We start from the raw sequence: 21,672 nt of genomic DNA on the forward strand, positions 1-21,672 counted from the left end.
CCAGCCAAGGCAGAACGAAGCCACGGAGCATCTGGGGACTCTGCAATTTGAGGCTGCCATGCCTCGCGTGGACAGGAGTGCCGTGCCTGCCGTCAACACTTGTAGCAAGGGGAAGGGGCCGGTCAGTCAGGGTAGGATCAATGCTGTCTTAGGCTGACCCCTGAGGTTAGGGAGGCGGGGAATCATGTTTAAGTTACCTGACACCACTCCACGTATTTCTTCTGCAAAGACTTTACTTTGAGAGAATTTGCAAATACTGAAAACCCATGGTGTCTGAGCTCAAAACCTATCTGTCATCTATAAACGCTGAGGCATATGAGGTGACAATTTAAGAAGGAATCAATATTAACATGTACAGGTATGTAGTACGTGACTATGTATATGCCATGGGTAAGAGTCATTTAGAAAAAGTTCAGTAAAATGCATGAAAGACGTATAAGACCATGTAACGCCCACCATTCAATCTCAGAGCCCAGCAAATGGGTGAGATGCTGGTGCTGGAACACGACACCCAGGCCCCAAAAGTGGGAGGCTCCCACCATAGCACCCAGGCCCCAAAAATGGGGTGGCTCCAATGGCAGCACCGAAGCCCCAAAAGGGGAGGCTCCCACCACAGCACCCAGGCTGCAAAAGTTGGGGGGCTGCCACTGCAGCACCCAGGCCCCAAAAGTGGGGGGCTCCCACAAATGCCTATTTCTCAAAAGCAGGTCTGCTCTCTGGAGGCTGCTACCATATCACTTCTCACCCCTTCCTGGTTCCTTGGTTCCCCCTCAAATACAAAATTCTACCAATATTGATTTTACTACTATATTTATCTTGACCAGTGTACAGACAGTCCCTGACTTAGGTTTGGTTTGACTTAGGATTTTTCAACGTGAGCATAGTATGAAAATGATACACATTCAGTAGAAATCGTACTTTTAAGTGCCCATACAACCCTTCTGTTTGTCACTTTCAGTACAGTATTCAATAAATTACATAAGATATTCAACATTTTATTATAAAATAGGCTTTGTGTTAGATGATTTTGCCCTAAGTGTAGGCTAATGTCAGTGTTCTGAGCATGCTGAAGGCAGGCCAGACTAGGCTACGATGTTTGGTAGGATAGGTGTATGAAATACATTTTCGACCTATGATATTTTCAACTTACAGTGGGTTTATTTGGATGTAACCCCGTCGTAAGTCAAAAAGCATCTGTGTAGGATAAGGGGGGGGGGCATATAACAACATTTCATTATTTCAATAAATTGTACCTCTCAGAATTGTTTCCTCTGAATTCACAATTCCATTAGTATTCTAGGGCACGTTCTGCCACTCCACTCTTATGAAAGAGGCACTCCACCCAGCTGTATTTCTTTTTATCTATGTCTGTAAAATGGTAAACTCCTTGAAGCTATTTCCACTGCAGTCTTTGTACATAAAACAATAATTTAACACTTGCTATAATTGCTTTAAAAATATGTGCACACTCACGCGTTGGTCATTTAATTCTTATTTACCCTTAGGTCATTCAAATAATTGGTATAATAACTTTAAAGGTAAATCAAATCTTATTAATGCTTTCTAAGTACTTTAAAAATCTTAAGTCAATGAGTATTTGTGTGAAGTACTACTACTGGGAAGAAACACAGAAACATTTTAATATCTGGTTCCTGAAAAAGGTTTTTCACTTATTTAGAGTCTCAGGAAACTCTGCTGGTTTTGATTCTTCCAGGAAATAAGACTGTCTGCGGAAACTGCTAGAGGAGTTTAATATAGTTTGGACTGTGAGTTATTGCTACATTAATAGCTACAATTCAAATAAGAAACTTCCCAGAAACTATAACACGCAAGGACTATCTTGGATATTAGGATGCAAGCCTGCCTGGCCTGCAGGCTGCTCACAGATTTGCTGGGGAAAACCATCCACGTCCCCACTGGGAGTGAACCTGCTGTGCAGGGAGGTATACCCTGCACTGAAATGCCTGATGGTCTGGTCTGAATTTTGGAAGCACCAGAGTGACTTTATGACCAGGACCAAAGGTCACATAAATATCGATTGGCTTAAAAATGCATTGAACCTCTATTTTGTTTATAAAATTATTAGACACTGTAAGGAAGAAAAGATAAATAAGATAGGCTCCATCCATATGCTAACGTAAAAATAAAAGACTAAGAAAACAAAGAGAGAGAGGAAGGACTAAGAATTCAGAAAAAGAGACCAGGTGTGACCAAGAGTGGTCAAAGAAGGTTCTAAAGAAAAAGTGAGAACCAGAGCTGGGCCCTGAAGGAGGAGGAGAGTCAGGTGTAGAAAGGAAAGACACAGAAAGGAGAGACAGCACACCCCGCAGGAGGCCCCTGGTGAGCAGGGGCATGGAGGTGCATGGAGGGATGCACAGAGTGTGAGCAAGGGCTGCAAACAAACCCGTTGAAATAAATGTTCCGCTCTCTGTTTTCTTTTTTTTCCTTTGAGTTTTTTCTTTTTCTTTCTTTCGTTCTTTTTTTTTTTTTTTTTCCCAGACATGGTCTCACTCTGTCACCCAGGCTAGAGAGCAGTGGCACAATCATGGCTTGTTGCAGCCTTGACTTCCCCAGGCTCAGGTGGTACTGCCACCTCAGCCTCTCGAGTAGCTGGGACTACAGGAGTGCACCACCACACCCAGCTAATTTTTGTATTTTTAGTGGAGACAGGGTTTTGCTATGTTGCCCAGGCTGGTCTTGAACTCCTGGGCTCAAGTGATCTGCCCACCTCGGCCTCTCAAACTGCTTGGATTATTAAGTGTGAGCCACCGTACCTGGCAGTGTTCTGTTCTCTACAGCTAAACATTTAACCTAGGCTATCCTAAGCCCTAGGCCCATTCCCATTATCATCTCATTTAATCACTGATAGAAACAGTTTCAATGATTAGAAGTTATTATACTGCAAAAACAAAAGCTATAGCAAAAAACTATATATACATGATCAATAGGGCAATAGTTCTTGTGGTGCAGAATCTACGCAGTCATCACTTCCCTTTCCTGAAGCAGCAACATTCCTGGACTTGGAAGACAAAAGCTACCCTGGAGCGGGGGTTGCAGGGGAGCAAAATAACAACCCCCAAAAAGCGTTACTTCCTCCCAATGACCAGCATTTGCTCCTTCTTGTTGGCACACAAAGAATTAGGGTGTTAACAGCTAAGATAAAGAGGCCCTGGTTTGATATTAACTTACCTTCAATTTACCTCCAGCTAAATCCCACCTTAATTGACTTGATACTTTTATTTGAAATAAGTGGTTTAAAACAGTGGGCCGATGAGCCCCAATAGTAAGCAGACTAAGCTTACCTGTGTGTTTGTCTGTTTGCTTTGCTATTAAATATTCGACAATATATGTGTAGGATTTAAGTGATCATTTTCTCTTCGTATGGATATGAGTGTACTGATAAAGCTGTTCCCATAAGGGAAATGCTGTTCTCACCAGCAAGCCAGCCTCCACACTCTTTCAAAAGAGCATTAAGTTGCGTCCTTCATGGATTTAGATGGCAGAGATAGCGTTTCTGTTTAATCATCTGCTCACCACAAAAGGAAGGCACACTAACTTCAGCAGGAAAAGTGTACATTAAATTACTTCTGAAGCTCCCCAAGGATTAAGGCTGGTAGGTTTGGGATTGCATTACAATTAAGTAATAATGAAAGAGAAATCATGTCTTTTGATCAAATAATGCATTAATCCTACCCTGCACTGAGTAACCTTATTCACTCTCTGGGAATGTTGACTTTTTGAGGTAATTTTTATTTCTCATTCCACAGGACAGGAAACAGGGACAGAGAAAAAAGAGAATGGCAGGCATCAAGGAAGACAATGGGAGGAAAAGTGCCCTGGAAAGCTCCCTATTAGGAATTAGTATTCATCACAGCATAGAGAAAATCCCAGGTGGTTTTAACGGAAGGGTGAAGTCATTCCTTAAGAGTCAGCACACACAAAGCATTTTCTGCAGAAAAATACATTTTGCCCATGAACCCCAAATTCATGGGACCTACTACCTTGGGCAGGGCCAGGTTGCAGTTTATGGATCTTCTTTACTACATAAGACCAGGGTTCACTAAGCAATTAGCAGAACATCCAGACTCTCCACGGAGGTATTTGAGAAGTTTTTCAAGCACTTTAGAAGCATTTATATATACCTAACATGCCATTAATCATTCTTATCTGTTCATTAAAGCACTCTCCCTCAGGACCTCCACTTGCCAGTTCTTTCTCGGCCTGGTGCTTTTTATCTATAAACCTGAAAAGTAGTCCATTTCTTTTCAAATACATTTTATAATTAAAATACTTCACTAATTCACATGGGTGTGCTCCACCAATTACTCTGCATTTTCAGAGTTTTATTAAATATATAGAAAAGTCATTCTCCTGAGGGTCTTTGTAGAGACTAATCAGGCAACTCAAGCTTGGTTTTGGAATACACTTTCAGCATCTGAGAGGTTTTAGAGCCATTACTCACGTTGCATTATCAACCTCTTGTCTGTATCCACACATGTTGCCTTCTTCTGTCCCCACCAAAAAGGAAGTGCAATTTTAATTCACTTTGTGATCTAATTGATCTAAACTAAAGGTGGAGGGGAAATCAGATACTGTAACATCGGAAAGCAATCAGTTTGAAATGTCATGTCAGCAGGGATTTGACTATACCTCTGCCTGTGACTCCCCCACACCCACATCCGGGCCTCTGCTGGTTCCTGGGTCCATCCATCCCAGCGCGGCCGGCAGGGAGGCTCCGAGCAGTGTGAGATGCAGCCAAAAGCCTCCTGGTTTCATTTTGATGAGTCTGTTGAAGAAATGACAAATGCTGAGAATAAAACATTGTGAGATGGATATAGTAAGTCACAGTGAGTTAGTATGTGTTCCACAGAATCAGATAAACCTGGGTTTAAATCCTGGCACCAAACTTCTGTTCTACCTTGGAGTAGTTATATTACTTCTGAGCCTTAGTTTACTTATTTCTAAAATGGCAATAATATGTACCTTGAAAGGCTTTTGTGAGGATTGAAGGAGTTAGTGTCGGGCATAGAGTAAGAACTCTATAAATGCTGTTACGTGGAAACCCATTTGAAATGCCACCTACCGTTACATCTATAAGAACAAACCAGGGTGAGGCAGGTGGGTCACCTCTATTAGGCTGCCATATAGCCATGCCTTAGTTTCCTGAGAAAGCATTTGGGGCTAGGCACACAATTAGTGCTCGAGAAATTATGATTATGGCTGGGCGCAGTGGCTCACAACCTGTAATCCCAGCACTTTAGTAGGCGGAGGCAGATGGATCACTTGAGGTCAGGAGTTTGAGACCAGTCTGGCCAACAAGGTGAAACCCGGTCTCTACTAAACATACAAAAATTAGCCGGGTGTGGTAGCAGGCACCTGTAATTCCAGCTACTCAGGAGGCTGGGGCAGGAGAATCGCTTGAACTCGGGAGGCGGAGGTTGCAGTGAGCCGAGATCATATCTCTGCACTTTAGCCTGGGCGACAGAGTGAGACTCTGTCTTAAAAAAAAGAAATGATTATTAAGAATTATGTTACATCTCTGGCACCTCATTTGCAGCCGACACCTCAGTTTATAAGACAGTGAGCTTCAAAATGGCATCATAAGGTCTAATATCTTAGTTTCAAGACCAACCATTTTTGTAGCAGAATCCAAGCATCCAATGATAATAGAATTTCAATAACCTTTAAGGTGTTTCCTGAGGCTCACTTGATAACATTATTGTATACAGTCCTAAAAGACAAGAAGTGAGCAATTCAAGGTAATCAAATAATCACATGGATGAAAAAACTAAGGATCAGCTACAACAAATATTCAAGTCCAAATCATGTGCTAAGCATTGTGCTGAGGAAATGAGGATGCAGACTATCTTACTTGTCCAATAAGCTGTACTTTTGGGAAAAAGTTTTCCACTGTGAACACAGTCCAGCCATAATTTCAGTATTCTGATTATGAAACATAACCAGATACAGCTCATTATGCAGTACTTAGAACCCTTACTCAAGGAAACTTTAGGGGTTATTGATTTCTGCTTGTACCACACAATTTATTGCTTAATCACATGTGGTCCACACTGCATCCTGATCTAGGCTGGTGAGTTAAAGACACCGGAGCTCCTTGGAGGCCAGCACCCAGCATGAACTTGCCTGGGGCTGGTCCAGAACAGACATCCAAGTCAGAAAGAAGTGGGTGCTTGAGGGACCTGGCAGTCCATCCCTGCTCACTGCCATAGGCAACAGCTTTGGAGCATCCATAGTTTAGACAATGGGGTGGAAGTTGTCACACAGTCACTAGTGCTGAGTCCAGGGCTGGCAAACAATTACACTCCTGCCACATCCCAGGTTTCTTCTGGCTGCTATCCACATCCAAATAGAGCTGCCTCTCCACATTTGCTTTATGTCTCCAGCTGGAGACAGAAATGCCCACAGGGAGAAGAAGTCAAACTCAAAATTGTGGGCCTATAACACTGGCCTGTGAAAAGGCAAGGTTATAAGATATGACTGTCTTTTAAGAGAAGGTGTCTGCTTGTTTTAAAAAGAGTCCATAAGCTCCCACTCATGTATCTGTTTCTTCGGTCACTCATCTTTGACATCTGTTGACAAAGCTGAGCTACCGGGAAAAGAGTCTGGGTGGCCAGTAAATATAATCTGAAGGTCACAGTCTCACCATCAGGACCTGCCCCACACTCCGAAGAAGGCAGAGTTGAGTGGAATAGTGCCGCTTCAGCTGCCACCCGGGAGAGGACTGTGAGGACTGTGAGGACTGCAGCAGTCATGGCACCCCCTCCCCTGCCCCCCAATGGCTTCTGCACTCTTGATCTAGTGATCTAGCTAGGGTATGTGAAATCTTACAGGGAGAAAGAGCAGGAAAAGAAAATCATATTCAGGACTAAGAGAGAATAAAAATGTCTTCCCCTAACTGCAACCTGTTTTTCTTGTTTTCTTGACATGGAGTTTCACTCTTGTAGCCTGGGCTGGAGTGCAATGGTGCGATCTCGGCTCACTGCAACCTCCACCTCCTGGGTTCAAGTGATTCTCCTGCCTCAGCCTCCTGAGTAGCTGGGATGACAGGCATGCGCCACCATGCCCAGCTAATTTTGTATTTTTAATAGAGACGGGGTTTCTCCATGTTGGTCAGGCTGGTCTCGAACTCCCAACCTCAGGTGATCCACCTGCCTCGGCCTCCCAAAGTGCTGGTATTATAGGAATGAGCCATTGTGCCCAGCTGCAACCCATTTTTCTAAAAATAAACAAGGTAACTCCCTATTCTCCATAAGTGATCCTCTTCTGAATGCAGAGCCACTTTCCAGAGACTGCAGAAAACAGTGAGTGGATTTTTGGAATTTTTAAAAACCAGCCATAGGAATTTAAGCTAGAACTAGAAAGACATTGCTACTTATTCTCATTAATTTTGTCCTACTTATCTACTATCAAACATTGTTCACAGAGTAAACACAAAAAGTCTACTTTTCTCCCTTTCCATGTCTCCTAGCTCACATAAACTAAAAACAGCATGATAATCCAAATCTATTCTAGTTAATGTACAGCTGTCAACTCCTGGAGTTATGAAATACACAAGCCACAAAATCTGGTATTTAACTTTTAATCTGCTTTGTAATCTAAGATCAATTATGTTTTATGTTTTGGTACTAATGGGTAGCATTAAAATAAAATATATTCATTTCAACTGTGATTTTGGCAAACGCCAAATCAGTTCATAAGAGGATGCACCAAGACTGCTGGTTTCTGGGTTGTGTTTCAGGAGGCCCAAGATCCAAGCCTGGAGCTTGGCCTGGAGTTGCCACTGGTTTTATCTGGTTTGTGTTTATATTTCCTGTAAGATTGTATTCAGAAACAGGGAAACACATGAACCAGGCCAACTACTGAAATACTCCTGGGCAGCTTGTTTGTAAAGTTTAGCTCAGTCTGTCTACTGCTAGCTGTGATTTCATTTGCACTGTGGATGTGTTTTAGATGTCATTTTATACTTAACGGTGATTGACAATTCATTATATCTACAGCATCAACAGCCTGGAAATTTACAGCTCAAGTTTTATGACAGTTCAGCTCATAAAAAAGAATTAATATTGGGTCTAAATCAATTTTGATTATCTGTCTAATAATCAAATAGAGACTATCAATTTGGTTAACACTTATATAGCAATTACGATGTGTCAGGTACTGTGCTAAACACTTCACAGGTATTAACTCATAACCCTCCTTTTTCTACTCCATGATGGGGGCAATGATTATCCCTCAATCAGATGACAGAGGAGATGGGGTCACAGAGAGGTTAAGGACTCTGCCAAGGCCATGTGGCAAACAAGTGGCAAAACTGAGATTCCAAGTCAGGCACACAGACCCACGACATCTATTCTCTTAACTCGCACCTGCTGCTGACTGTCTGTTTTGTTTTGTCCTCCCTGTTTTGTTTTGATAAACAGTTGTTTTTAGTATAATGGGGAAAATCTAGAGACAGTAAGATAGGAGGCCGTGTCCCCGAGACTCTCCTTTCCTCTGAAAGCTGCCACGAGCTGCTCTCCTCTTCATGGCTCCAAACAAGGGGAAAGAGCCAAGCTGCTCACCCTTAATTCCCACATTTCCCCCGGGATGAGGGCCCCTGGGCAGACTCTCCTCAGTCCTCACTGCTGCTCTATTTATGGGCTAAGAAAAAATATGGTAGAAGGAAAGAAGGGAGGGAGGGAGGGAGGGGAACCATGAAAAGATGCACAGAATCCCAGGCAGATGCCCCTCAGCTCACGGAGAGCGCCAGCATCATAAGGCTAGTCACTCTGGAGAAGTAAATCTGTTAACAAATTAATTACTCCTCAAATTCAAATTCAAATAGTCCTACTGGCCTTCAGATAGAGGCAAATGCAAGAATCTCCCCATTATAGAATTGGGAAGGTGCCATCCCTAAGGTCACAAATCCCCTTTTTAACCTAGAGCTCCTTTTGAGATCAATTTAGATTAATAAGTTTCATTCAATCCTTGCTAAGTCCTAAGTATTAATTATAAATCTACCTAGGACTGTCCACATATAAAGAGCTGAGACTACCTTTTGTTCCAAACAAGTCATAAAGTACACTGACTTGATACTTAAGCCATCTTGTTTGGAAGGGAGGTGTTTCAATGCTTCCCCTGTGGTTTCCTACCTGAGCTGTGACAGACATTCCCCCAGTCAGGAGAACCTGGTGCTAACCTGGCTGCCGCATAGATAGGACACCTGAAGACCAGAAGGTGGACGAATCCACCCAGGTTCGAGGACAAATCAGTGGCTAGGCCTAAACTGGAACCCAGGCATCCTGCCCCCAGGGCAACTGTTTGGTTCCTTATATTATGGCACACTTACATCTAGAGTGGGAATTTGCATTCTCTGTTTAGATAGGCAGATTTTGCTTTTCTCAATGCTGAAGGACCTCCACTAGATTGTCCACCTCCTTGTGAAAACCACAGGATTTTCGGGTGTTCTAAAATAAGCTAATATCTGTGCTATTATTTATCTGTATTTAGAATTACAGAAGTACTACTGGTTAGTATGACGCAACATTCCAAATACTGTCTTGCTTTTTGAAGAAAGCTGAAAAAGCATGAAATATGAATGCAAACTGTTAGGGAGAAATAGGTATTCATATGAAAATACCAAAATCTGCCCCACCCAGAGAACACACACAGGCATGTAAGCTGGCTTTATTGACCAAGCTCACAGTCCAGAGAGAAGCAATCCCATTAAACTGGCAATGGGTTTAATACAAACTTCTCTTTCTATTCCAGGAACCAGCCCTGTTGGGAAGAATGGGAATTCTGGCCCTCAGAGTTTCGGTGGCGTTGTTCATCCATTCTCTCTGTCAGCCTCCCTCCCAGAACTTGGTAACTTTACCAGACTAGCCATTAAGGATTAGCCATACAGAAATGGCTTCTTTTTGTAACCAACAGGACCAGAAATTACAAAGATGATTTGGCAGAACCAAGCAATGCCACCCAGCCTTGGAGAGAACAGTCAGATTTGTGACCCTGAAACATCTGCATTCTCAAGCTTTCCAAATGAAAAAGTGTCTGCCCTACACACACTGTAGGTGTGTAGCATTTTATACATGGCATGTTGGCAATCAACACATAAAAATCAACTGGGATTCTGGAATTCCAAATACTGACTGAATACAACCTGGAATTCTCTTCTGCATGACTGCTCAAATTTAAAAGGAAAAGAAAAGCCACATTTCAACCCCAGCGTGAAACCAGGAGGCTGTATGGGAACCTCTCAAAGGCTTAGGACCCTAGTTTTGATATGTGAGTGTTTTAGAAAAAAAGAAAGTGGTACAGATTTCCTAAGACAGTCCCTAAAATACCAACCCAGGGAAATTAGGCATGGAAATACAGCAAGCAAACCTTGCAGCAAGCCCTAATGAAGTTAAATTGCATTTCCTATTAATTATCTACTCTATATCATTAGTTAATTCTTCCCCAACACTTGATAAATTAGATGCCTAAATTATTGTACGTGCCATGTCGAAATCTATGATATTCCTATTTACCATGAAGTTTAACACAGACACACATGTGACTTCCAATAACCTTTATCCTTCCAACCTTCAGGTTATACCTCTTAAGAACCACATTCTCTTGACTGCAGTTCTATTTTGTTGGAAATTCCATGCCTTATGTTATGCATTGAGACAGAAAATGTAAAGAAAGATGTGCTCTTGAGATATCTAATTGCATTAAGCTAGGAAGCACACAACTGACCACACATAAGCAACTCAAGAAGGTTGAGTTTGCAGAGAAACACTCAAACAAGGCAAGGTAGGAATTAAGGTAGTTTTATGAAATAATGACTATTCAATGCTAGTCTCTGAATATAGTGTTAAGTCAAACAAAAAATCATAAGGTGAAGGTCACATTTAAAAAGTCCTACAGCCCTTAGTAAAAGGAAAAAAAGTCCTCAGTGCCTGACTGGTCATGGTGGAAAAATCCAACCTCCTCTTCCCTCACCCACCTCCAGGGCACAGCCAGAAGGATAAAAGTTCTCCTAATACCCAGAAAAACAAGCTGGCCCTTTTCCAGAAGAAAAAGAGCTTTCCTAGAATCAACAAAAATTGAGGATGATCATAAAATTCTAAGAGAGAAAAAAGCACTAGGACAACTCTAACGAGCAATTTTAATACATTACATCAAAGTGGACTATTTTCTTATGTGAACTTTGGCTCAGTCTGAAGTCTTGGGAGAGGGTGGTGCCTTTTTTTCCTAGGATGGGAGAGAAAAAGCGAACATCTAGCAGAGTATGGCAGAAATGGTCTAGTGATGCTGCAGTGCCTCCTCACAACGCTAAGATGGGAAGCAGACACGTGCCCTGTAGGGCATCTGCTCATATGTCCGGCTTGAGCTCCTGCTGTGGCTCTGGAGTCTCAGAAGCTGCATCACTCACACCTCTGACCATTCCCTTCCCAGGTGACCCCCCCCCCGCCCAACCAGACCCAGAGCCTGTCCTGGGGGCCAGAGGGGCAGGCACAGAAACTGGTGCCTGGCCCCCAGGATTAAGAAGACACTATTAAAAAGCATCGCTGGTTTCCCCTAAATTTGGCAGTAGGAAAATAACTTAGGACTTTAAAGAAGAGTCCTACTCGCTCCCCGATCCATCTTTTCCCCTCACAGATTGTGACACAGGCCCATTCCCGGTGAACATTTTGGCTGGCAGTTACTTCACCACCTATTGAAATTCTGTTTACGTTTGGCCCAGAGAACCTGGACGGATGTTTGTATCTCGGGGGCCCCATCTAGTACAATTCCTAGTGCACAGGCTTGCAACAAATTTACGAAGGGAACAGACCAAGCTGCCGGCGCTGTTTTTCACTGGAGGAAAGCTCGGCGGAAGCGACACCTAGAGGGGAGCGGCGGGCTGTGGCCGCGCCATTCATCAGTGTCGGCGGCCCACGGCCGCGAGCGAGGGCTGCTGGACAGCGCCCCGGCACCCGCTCTTGGGCCGCGACACCTACCTCGCCGGGCCCGCCCCGCTGACCCGCGCACTCCTAGTGCACTTGCCGCGCCGCCTGGAGGCTCGCCGCGCTCTGGAAACCAAGAAACCCCATAGCCTCGGCGTCTTTCCGCTCCCGCAAGAGTTGCGGGCACAAAGTCCTCAGGTGGCAGGCCTCGGCTTGGCGCCGCTTTGTCGGCTGCAGGGAGCCCCAAAGACTAGAGCCAGCTCGTCCCCAAACTCGAGGCGACACGCGCCGAAAGCAGAGTGCTGTGCCTGCCTCGTCCAGGTCCCTCCTGAAACTCAGAACTGCTTTGCGGGCGCAAAGAGGGCGGAGATCATCCACAGTGCAAGCTCTCTTAGCACCAAGCCCCCAGCCCGAACGCTGAACGCCCCCAACACACTGCTCCCTAGACACCTTCAAGCGGGGACCCCGGGCCGCTCGCTCTGGACCGCGGCCGGCTGCGCACAAGCAGCGCCGCAGGCTGCCTGGAGTCGGGTCGTGCCCGGATTCCTTCCTCCCCAGCCTCACACGCGGTGGACCCCGGGGTAGCCAGGGCCAGGCGAAGCGCAGCGGGCCCTTTGGGCTGCAGCGAGGAGACGCCAAGTTTCCCCGCAAAGCCGCGGGGAGGAGGTGCTGAGAAAGCCTGCCCCGCGCTCTAGTCCGGAGCCAAGGGCACCGGGTCCGGGCCGAGGGGCCGCGCTCGCCTGGCTCCGCCGGGGTCGCTCGGGGTCCTGAGCCCAAGAACGGCGCCTGCAGGGTTTCGGAGCCGGGCGCCAGCTACGGGCTCGGCCCGAGCGCTTCTGCGTGGCGCCCCGCGTGCCAACCGGGTCACTCCGGTCCCCACCGCAGACCCCGGCCACGAACCTCGGCGTCCCAGCCTCTACCTCGAGTCCTGGCCTTGGCCGGGGTAGCCCTGCCGAGCCCTGGCCCGGGGGTCCCTTCCCCGCGGGCAAACTTGGCTTTCCCGGCGCGGGCAGTAAGGACAAGCAAGCGCCCGCGCCGGGCCCTGCAGCAAGATGCGGGGCCGCGGGGGCCAGGACCCCAGTGGGGTGCAGCGGGACCGGCTAGTGGCGGCGCCAGCGACATGGCACCCTCCCCACGCCCGCTCCGGAGCTGCGCCCGCGTACCTGAGACGGCCGGGGCCGAGAGGAAGACCAGGTGGCCGGACTCGGGCGGGAGGGAGGGAGCGCCCCGTGGCGGCGGCGGCGACCCCGCCCCGCGTCCTTCGGCTGGTTTCTCGGGCTGTCGGCGGGTCCCGGGCTCGCTGGAGGCTGTTGAGGCTCCAGCTCCCTGAGCCGCCGCTGCCCGCTGCTGTGCCACCGCCGCCGCGGCTGCCCTATTTCTGCCGCCGGGACCGGAGCCCGTGACGTCACCCTCCGGGCCCCGCCTGCCCAATCGCCGCCACCTGTGCGCGCCGCCCGCCCGCCAGCCGGTCAGACCCGCGCGGCGGCCACGGCAGGTGCGCGGAGCAGGCGGGCGCGCACGCGGGGCGCGATGACTCGGGAGCGCTGGGGCCATCTAGGGCCCGGCGGGAGGAGGACCAGCGTAGTGCTCCTGCCTCTGGCTAGCGTGGAGCTCGGCAAGTGACAGCCCCTCTTCACCTCTGCTCTCCTCCAGGCTCCTTTCCGGGCCAGGTTCCCCAAGGCTGTGCTCTCCAGGCGCACAGGGGGTCTCTGAATCCGCGGCCATTGCTCGTGCTGGTATACCACAGCAGGAGAGCTGTCCCTGGGGACAAAGTGGGTGAAACCCCCCGCCGTTGAGACCCAACAACCTGGGAAACAGCAAAGGTTTTCTTTCTCTTTTCTGAATCTTCCCTCTTCCAACTACAGAATCTTAAGACATTCTGGGCATACAGGGGCAATCCCAAGTGACATTTGCCTACCTGACCTAGCTGGGCCCAGAGGGTCCCTTCTCCCTTAGAACAAGGTATTTCCCCTTCCTGATCCCATCCCCAAGCCTGGGGCTCCCAAACTTTTCTGGATCCCTCTTTAACATCAGCAGCTTTTGAGATCAGTCTTGGTTCCCGAATGAACTGGAAACACCTTTGTAACAACTAGGGGCCCATAAATGGTCATACCGTAGCCTCAGTCTGGCAGGAAACTTAGGAGGGAGCCCCTACCCAGGCCAGGCTGATGGCCAGGAGCCTTTCTGAGGGCCTGCCTCCTGCTCTGGCTGCGTGGGCACCAAGGGCCTTCCTGGCTTAGGTGAACAGTGTCCTGTCCATGCCTCTGTAATCTCTCCTGGCCTGGGGGAGGTGACAGAGGGGATTCTTCTGCGGATGAAGCTAGTTAAATATAAGGAAAAGGGGAAGAATAATGGAAGGCTGACATGAAGAAAGAGATATTACATTTGTTTTTTCCTTCCACAGATTTTCCTGCAGCTGAACCCCTCCAATGCAGCAGGCACTGTGCTATTAATAGTTGCTGGAGATACAGCAGTGAATGGGCCAGCGTGGTCCTGACATCACACGGTTTTGGTCTGGGGTCCAGCTCTCCCTCTATCACTGCCAAGCTATGTAATGCAGAGCCAGTCGTATCTCTACTGTAGGTATCAGTTTCCCCACTTGTAAAATGAGCGGTTGGACAAAATCTGGTTGACTTCCCATGTGGATACCATGATTTTTACTCAGAAGGATAAAAGCTACTCCATCCTCAGTGACCCTGGGCCCTAGCCAGTGTGATGCTCTCTCGGATTTGACTATGAATCTTTGCCAAGGCCACCATGACTGAACTTCTGGGGCTGGCTAGGGGCCAGATTCTCTGTGGCAGGACTGGGGAAGGGATGGCACTTTTCATCTTGGAAAACAGAAGAGAAAATGAATATAAAAGGAAGCAGGGAAGTTTGGAAATGTGCTGTGCCTCCCTCTGAAATGTAATTCTAAGTCTGTGGTTAGGAAGGTACACCATGGCTTACAGGCCGGATTCAGCTCTCCTCTCAGACATGAGGTATTTGGAAAAGCAGATTTCTGTTCTCAGCTCTGATCACAAAGTCCCTGAGTCAGCCTAGTGGCCTTATTACATAATCAAAGCAGGACTTTGTGTATTTTTTGTTTTTTAATAACTCAAGGTCATATGTAAATCAGGGTCTGTAGATTGACCAAGATCAGAAATAGCTCTGTTTAATGCAGTGAACAGGCACTGAACTTCTACACGCTTCCCAAAGAAGTAGAAGAAGGTAGTTGCTGCAAACCAGATGTATGGAATATTCCTTAGAGAGAATGCTAACATCTGAAGTGAGCTGTTTGACTACTGTTCATAAAATAAGAGTGAAATTAAAAGTCACTTTGGAATGAGAAAGGTGAAGTGTGAATGACAAAATAAAACAAGGCTCCAGGGAAGCAGCATCAGATGCCAGTAACCTTGACACCTCTTTGAATTGCTCTGTGCTTTTACCTCTCAGTGTAATTTTTTGTTTAATAGCACACCCCAAATTGGAAAATAGGCTAGATTTCACACAGAGAATTTCAAAATTTGCCTGAAACCCTGCTTCAGAACTTGCAAGCATACTGATTCTCAGTAGCCAACTAGGATTCTTAGGGGAAAAAAGTGGTTAAGTTTTGAATTTCATGTAATTCAATAAGCTTGGAATAGGGGAGCTAAAAGGAAACATAAATTCCAGTTACTGCCCCCCAGCCTCACTCTAAGTTTTTGGTGAGTGGTTCAGCCATAGATACACATAAAAACGTTATTGATATACTTTTACAAGATCAAAAAGTTTAAGCAACCCAAATATTTTTTTACTTTGCCGGTTTAAAATCTTTTTTTCTATTTCTAATCCTTACCAAAAACACAACAATATAATGAAAAAGTACTGCCAAACGATGTGTGTCTCTTTTAGGACATTTCAGATTACACCTGCATATCAGGATACTCAGAGATGACACATAGCCATGGGAATCAGGAGGAAGCAAGGCACTTTCTCCAGATCCAACCAAAAGTATCTGCATCACTAACTGTGGGTCAGCTTACCCTTGGGAGTCCCCACTAGGCTGGTCAAACAGTGCCTAGAAATACCCATTAGAAGCCAGACTGGGAAGTCATGTGAGAAGGTGGGAAAAGGCAGGAAACAGTCTTCCTTGTCTTGCATAATTTAACGTTCTGCTGCCTGTTCAAAAAATGTTTTTGTAAATCTTCAAACCAAACCATGCAGTTTACTGAAGAGCCAGCCCTGTGCTTAGGAGAGCCCTGGATGGGAGGCACAAGGATGGGGTCTCTCTTCTGCCTCAGCCTCTAGGGCTCAGTGAGCCTGGGAGAGTCACACCTTTCCCAGATCTTGTTTTCTCTTCTTTTAAGTGGGAATTGGGGATGGGTATGTGGGAGGCAGTCATACTAAACGACATGTCTAAGACCATTTTCAGTTCTAAAGGTCTATGCCTTTATTTTGCCTGTATTTATAGAAGTTCAGTTATTCTGATCTAAACAGAGCTATGATGTTGAAGTTTTCTTCTAAGTCTAATATTAATGCTTATTTTTAAGATGATAATTCATTAATCATCTAGAAATTAAGGGAATGTTGGCAGTAAGTTCAATATCCTAGACTTAAGATTACACATACATAATTGTTTTTAACTTTGATTCAGCGAGAAAAGTAGCTAGCATGGAGATAAGGTATTCATTCAAGGGACAACTGTGATTGGGGAAATTTTTCAAGACAAAGAAGAAGGGGTATAGAGTAGGAATTTTAAAGAAGTTGGGATAAATGAGAAGATGCAGTGATGGAAAGGGAATTGTGAATGGTAAAAATGGAGGGAGATGAACATAAAACCCTCACCATGGAATTGTTACCAAGGCAAATTCCCATCAAACTCCCAGGGGCTGGATTGATGGCACAAGGGGACCAAGAAAGGTGCTGATAACAGGAGGAAACTGAAGTCTGCTACTCTTAAGAATGTATTGTTTACAAGGGATAATTGGGGATGAGATGGCCAGGCCTACAGCCACAAACTATCATACCTTACCGAGTATAGGCAAAAGGGATGAAAGAGGGAACATATTAAGAGGAGAGTGAAGAGAGGGGTCAATTTCCTTTCTTCAAAAGGGACAACATAAATTTTTATCATGACCCTGTTTTCCAACTCACCAGTATAGAATCATAAATAATGTGAAAATCTAAATCTATCTATCTATCTATCTATCTGTCTATCTATCTATCTATCTATCTGTCTATCTATCTAATTTTAAAGGTGAACTGCTACCTTAGGGAGCTTCCATTCTTTTTCTTCCTCTTCTTTTCTTTTTGAGACAGGGTGTTACTCTGTCACCCAGGCTGGAGTCCAGTGGTGGGATCACAGCTCACTGTAGCCTCAACCTCCCTGGGCTCAGGTGATCCTCCCACCTTAGCCTCCCAATAGCTGGGACTACAGGCATGCACTACCACACCCAGCTAATTTTTGTATTTTTTGTAGAGATCGGGTCTCCCTATGTTGCTCAGGCTGGTCTTGAACTCCTGGGCTCAAGTAATTTGCCCCACCTCGGCCTCCCAAAGAGCTGGGATTACAGGCATGAGCTACCTGGCCAGCTGAAGCTTCCATTCTTCTAAATAAACATTCCTTTCAAATGAATATGCAGTATTATGATGGGTCACCTCAAGGGCTATGAAGACAACTATCTAACCTTCAGGGGTATAAGATGGTACTGGACTTAGTTGATAGGCCACCCTAGATCTGAGCAGCCGTTCTGACCTCTTTGACCCTAACCTGGACCAGGGCTTTGGACACTTACTTGCCTTGCTTCCTAGCAAGAGTGGCCCTATTAACTGTTCCATGCCATCTCCACAGTCTTAGAGCCAGGTCCCCTCTGCTGTTACTGCCACTACTTCAGATCAAGAAGTCCTGTCTGGCTGGGCATGTTGGCTCACGCGTGTAATCCCAGCACTTTGGGAGGCCGAGGCGGGTAGATCATGAGGTCAAGGGGTCGAGACCATCCTGGCCAACGCGGTGAAACTCCGTCTCTACTAAAAATACAAAAATTAGCTGGGCATGGTGGCACGCGCCTGAAGTCTCAGCTACTCAGGAGGCTGAGGCAGGAGAATCACTTGAACCTGGGAGGCAGAGGTTGCAGTGAGCCGAGGTCATGCTACTGCATTCCAGCCTGAGCAACAGAGCGAGACTCCATCTCAAAAAAAAAAAAAAAAAAAAAAAGTCCTGCCTGAGGAACCAAATGACAGCAAGAAACTGGCCTCCGTGCCTATGCATTTGTCAGACTCAAGACCTGGGGCTCTGGCTTCCCCCAGAGACCTCCTGAAGAGGCTACTTAATACAGCACAGTTAACGCCCTGAGGGCTGGACTTTGACCAGTGGGAGACTAGGCACAGGAGGAAGCCAGCAGACAAATTCCCCCTTGTTTCCCTGGATGGTCTCTATGGAGATGCAGTGCCCCAAGTCTTCTTTGAAGATACTGTGGCGGCCCAGCACACACACAGCTGCACTTGTTACAAGGCTGTGGCCTGTTCAGCATTTGAGCTTTCTCCTTCCCTGCACCTGCTTCCCTGGGATTTTCCTTCTCCTTGATAAAGTGTTAGCTTATAAGCTTTGCCTCCAGTTCTGTATTCTAGAGACCCCAGACTGATAGAAGTAACTGGAAGTAAGAGTGGTGACTTTTCAAGAGGGCAGAGGACAAAGTTCTTTCACAGGGGTGCTTAGGCAGAGATATGATTAGATGAGGGCATGACATACGAGAAGATCTAGCTGGGAGGGCATTTAGGCAGAAGGCCTAGCAGGCATAAGGAAGGAACTGGCTGATGTAGCTAAGCAGAGGGATCCAGGCGAAGAGTTGCAGAAGAAGGAGAGGGATAGGCAAGGACCAGATCACACAGGGTCCTGACAAATACGGTAGCCCTTCGTTATCCACGGGGATATGTTCCAAGACACTTAGTGGATGCCTGAAATCATGGATATTACTGCACCTGTGTATACTGGTTTTTCCCGTACATACATACCTATGATACAGTTTAATTTATAAATTAGATACAGTAAGAGATTAACAACAATAATTCATAACATATAACAATATATTATAATAAAAGTTATGTGACTATGATATATCTATCTTCCTCTCAAAATATCTTATTATATGTAATGTTTCAGACCACAATTGACTGCAGGTAACTAAACCTGTGGAAAGTGAAAGTGAAACCTCAAATAAGGGGGAACCACTGAAAGGACTCTAGATCTGATGTCAGGTCTAAGGAAAGCCATGGAGGGGAGGAGGGTGAGCAAGGATCTATAGTATGTTTTTAACAGATGTCTCTGGCTGCTGTATGAAGAACAAACTGGATAGAGAGGATAGTGACCAGGTGCAAGAGTGAAAGCAGGAAAGACCAGATGCTCAGTTGTCAAGAGGTGCAAAGTGATGTCTAACCCATTATCGTCATCACTACCATCCAACCAGCACCTAAGGTTTATTGACTGCTAACTATGCCTTGGACACCAGTCCTAGCCCTTTATATGTATTGTTTTTCCTAATCCTCGTGACAACTCTGTAAGATCCTTATTGTATAAATTAAGCTCAAAGAAGTTACCCAGTTTATCTAAGGCAATTTGGCTGGCAAATGGCAGAGCTAGGATTTGACTCAGAGCCTGTCCTCATAATCACTACACAATTCTGTATCAGTTACACACTGTGTGTGTATATGGCAGCTGTCACATATCTCAGGATTTATGTACTACAAATAGGTGCCTAGAGAACCTTCTCTTCTGAATCTATTGGTATATTTAATTCGTTGTCCTCATCATGAACCCTTGTCATATAAAATCAAAACCAAACATGTAGTCTAAGAAATTATGGTAGACATTGTTGATTGGATACTCAAAGTATATTTCTCTCTTCTTTTCTGCATATGGAATGTCAATTCCATTCAGGTGTCTCACCTTCAGCATGGTCTAAGCCAATCATGAAGCTCTTTTCCAGTGGTAATCAGGGAGCCCAGTTCTGGCTGAGGAGAGGTGAGAGAGTGTCAGCTGGGGAGACAAAGAGGTACACAGGAAAAGGTGGTACCTCTTCTCCCTCTTGATACTGTCATTAAGTATAAGACACCCCTAGACCCACAGCCACCAACTTGTGACCCTGTAAATGGCTAAGTTGACTCATGGAGGATGGTGGAACAGGGAAAGAAATAGAACCTAGGTCCTTAATGAGCTGCAGAAATAACCCATTCTAAAGCTGTCCTACCTCAGGATTTATTTTCCTTCCTACTTAAATCAGTTGAGTTGGGTTTTTCTGTTACTCAAAGTAGAAAACACATCAAATGAAAAATAAGTCAAAATGTAAATAAAAACCCGATGCATTATTTGACTGGCTTCAGGCACACAGTATGGGAGGCAAATGCTATTAATATGAGCATCATCTCCACTTTCCATGTCAAGATGCGTTTTGTACATTATTTGCCAAGAACCTCAAGCTGGTCAGTGGTTGAAGTCTCCTGACTCCAACCCAGTGCTGAGACATATGGTAATTTTCAGTTATGGAGAACATTTAATTAACTAAGACCCTCCATTTCCTAATTGCAGTAAATAAAAACAGTGGGCACATAACAACTGATATGAACAGGATGCTTTAAAGCTGACAAATGCATGCACATACATCAGCATTGCCTAGCCATATGTGACTTGCAGGCCTTTCACTACAACCCTCTTCAAAACATTTTACAATAGTTTTACCATTTTGGTGTAGTATATAACAAAGAAGTGATTTGAAGTTTAAACAAATTATTTCAGAGTAACATATTAAATGTTATCTTCTAAAATTGGCTTTAATACAATCATTAATAACATTCATGAAATATAGTCACTACAGATAAGTTTCCATTTTGTATCATTTAACAAGTATATAATATTTAATTTTTATTTAATTAAATGAAATAAAGCATCATTTTCTGACACATATGCTAAAAAATGATGTCATATCTAGTTTGGGGATAGAATGTATACGAAAAAGTGTTTTAGGACTAAAATCCTTGACAGTGCCTCAAGTATAGGCAAAAACTGTCTTTCAAGAATTGGTGTCTAAAATTCTGGAATTGCATGCTTTAAAACACTACCATTTTATTTATATATTTTCTATGTTTTGTTTATAAATGGCAGGAGGGGAAAGATTTCAGGCCACTATTTCCAAGCACTCTGCAAATAACATATTGTGGGTGTGGATACAGCCTTTATTCTCAACACATGAAAAACCAAACTGAATATAATTGTCACTCTATTTTTCTCTTTTTAACACTGTTTTTGAAGTATGAAAGACAGCTTGATAGTCTATATATAAGGATTTTTATCAGATGAATGCAATTTACAGATTGGTGAAGGTAATTTTGAAGCAAAATTGTAGACTTACCATTTTTTGCTCTTAATTAGCTTGTATTTCATCATCACGTTCCTTATGTTTCTAGTCTTTAAACACAGCCTATTATGGGCACAAATCAAACATGTATGACTAAGAAAAACACCAATTTAAAATTATAACAGTCTCAAGCATCCCAGCAGTCAGTGATGTTCAACCAAGAGATAAACTGAGTAAAGGAATCATAAGTGTCCTCATCTGCCTTCCTCCACCTAACCACTGTGTGTGCTTGCTTGTTACATACCAACAGGCTTTCAGTCTTTTATTACAAATGGAAAAACTGTGGTGATCAGGGAACATTTCTACACTGCTGGTGGGAATGTAAACTACTACAGCCACTATGGAAAACAGTGCGGAGATTCCTTAAA

The 21,672-nt window shown here is 45.0% G+C and overlaps 1 protein-coding gene across 2 annotated transcripts in view; it reads right to left on the reverse strand.

Moving 5' to 3' along the window:
* FSTL4 (follistatin like 4) overlaps positions 1-13,354 on the reverse strand; it is a 413,592-nt gene extending 400,238 nt beyond the window's left edge. Inside the window, exons 1-2 of one of the 2 annotated variants that reach the window (XM_054556514.2) lie at positions 13,100-13,354; positions 4,651-4,786 (exon numbers count right to left, since the gene is read on the reverse strand). In XM_054556514.2, coding sequence (XP_054412489.2) covers positions 4,651-4,776 — 126 coding nt within the window. In that variant the 5' untranslated portion in view covers positions 4,777-4,786; positions 13,100-13,354. The remainder of the gene's footprint in view (positions 1-4,650; positions 4,787-13,099) is intronic. The other variant, XM_024247171.3, reaches the window with a different exon arrangement.
* Between the last annotated feature and the right edge of the window lie 8,318 nt (positions 13,355-21,672).

This window comes from Pongo abelii, chromosome 4 (assembly GCF_028885655.2).
Source record: "Pongo abelii isolate AG06213 chromosome 4, NHGRI_mPonAbe1-v2.0_pri, whole genome shotgun sequence".
NCBI lineage: Eukaryota > Metazoa > Chordata > Mammalia > Primates > Hominidae > Pongo > Pongo abelii.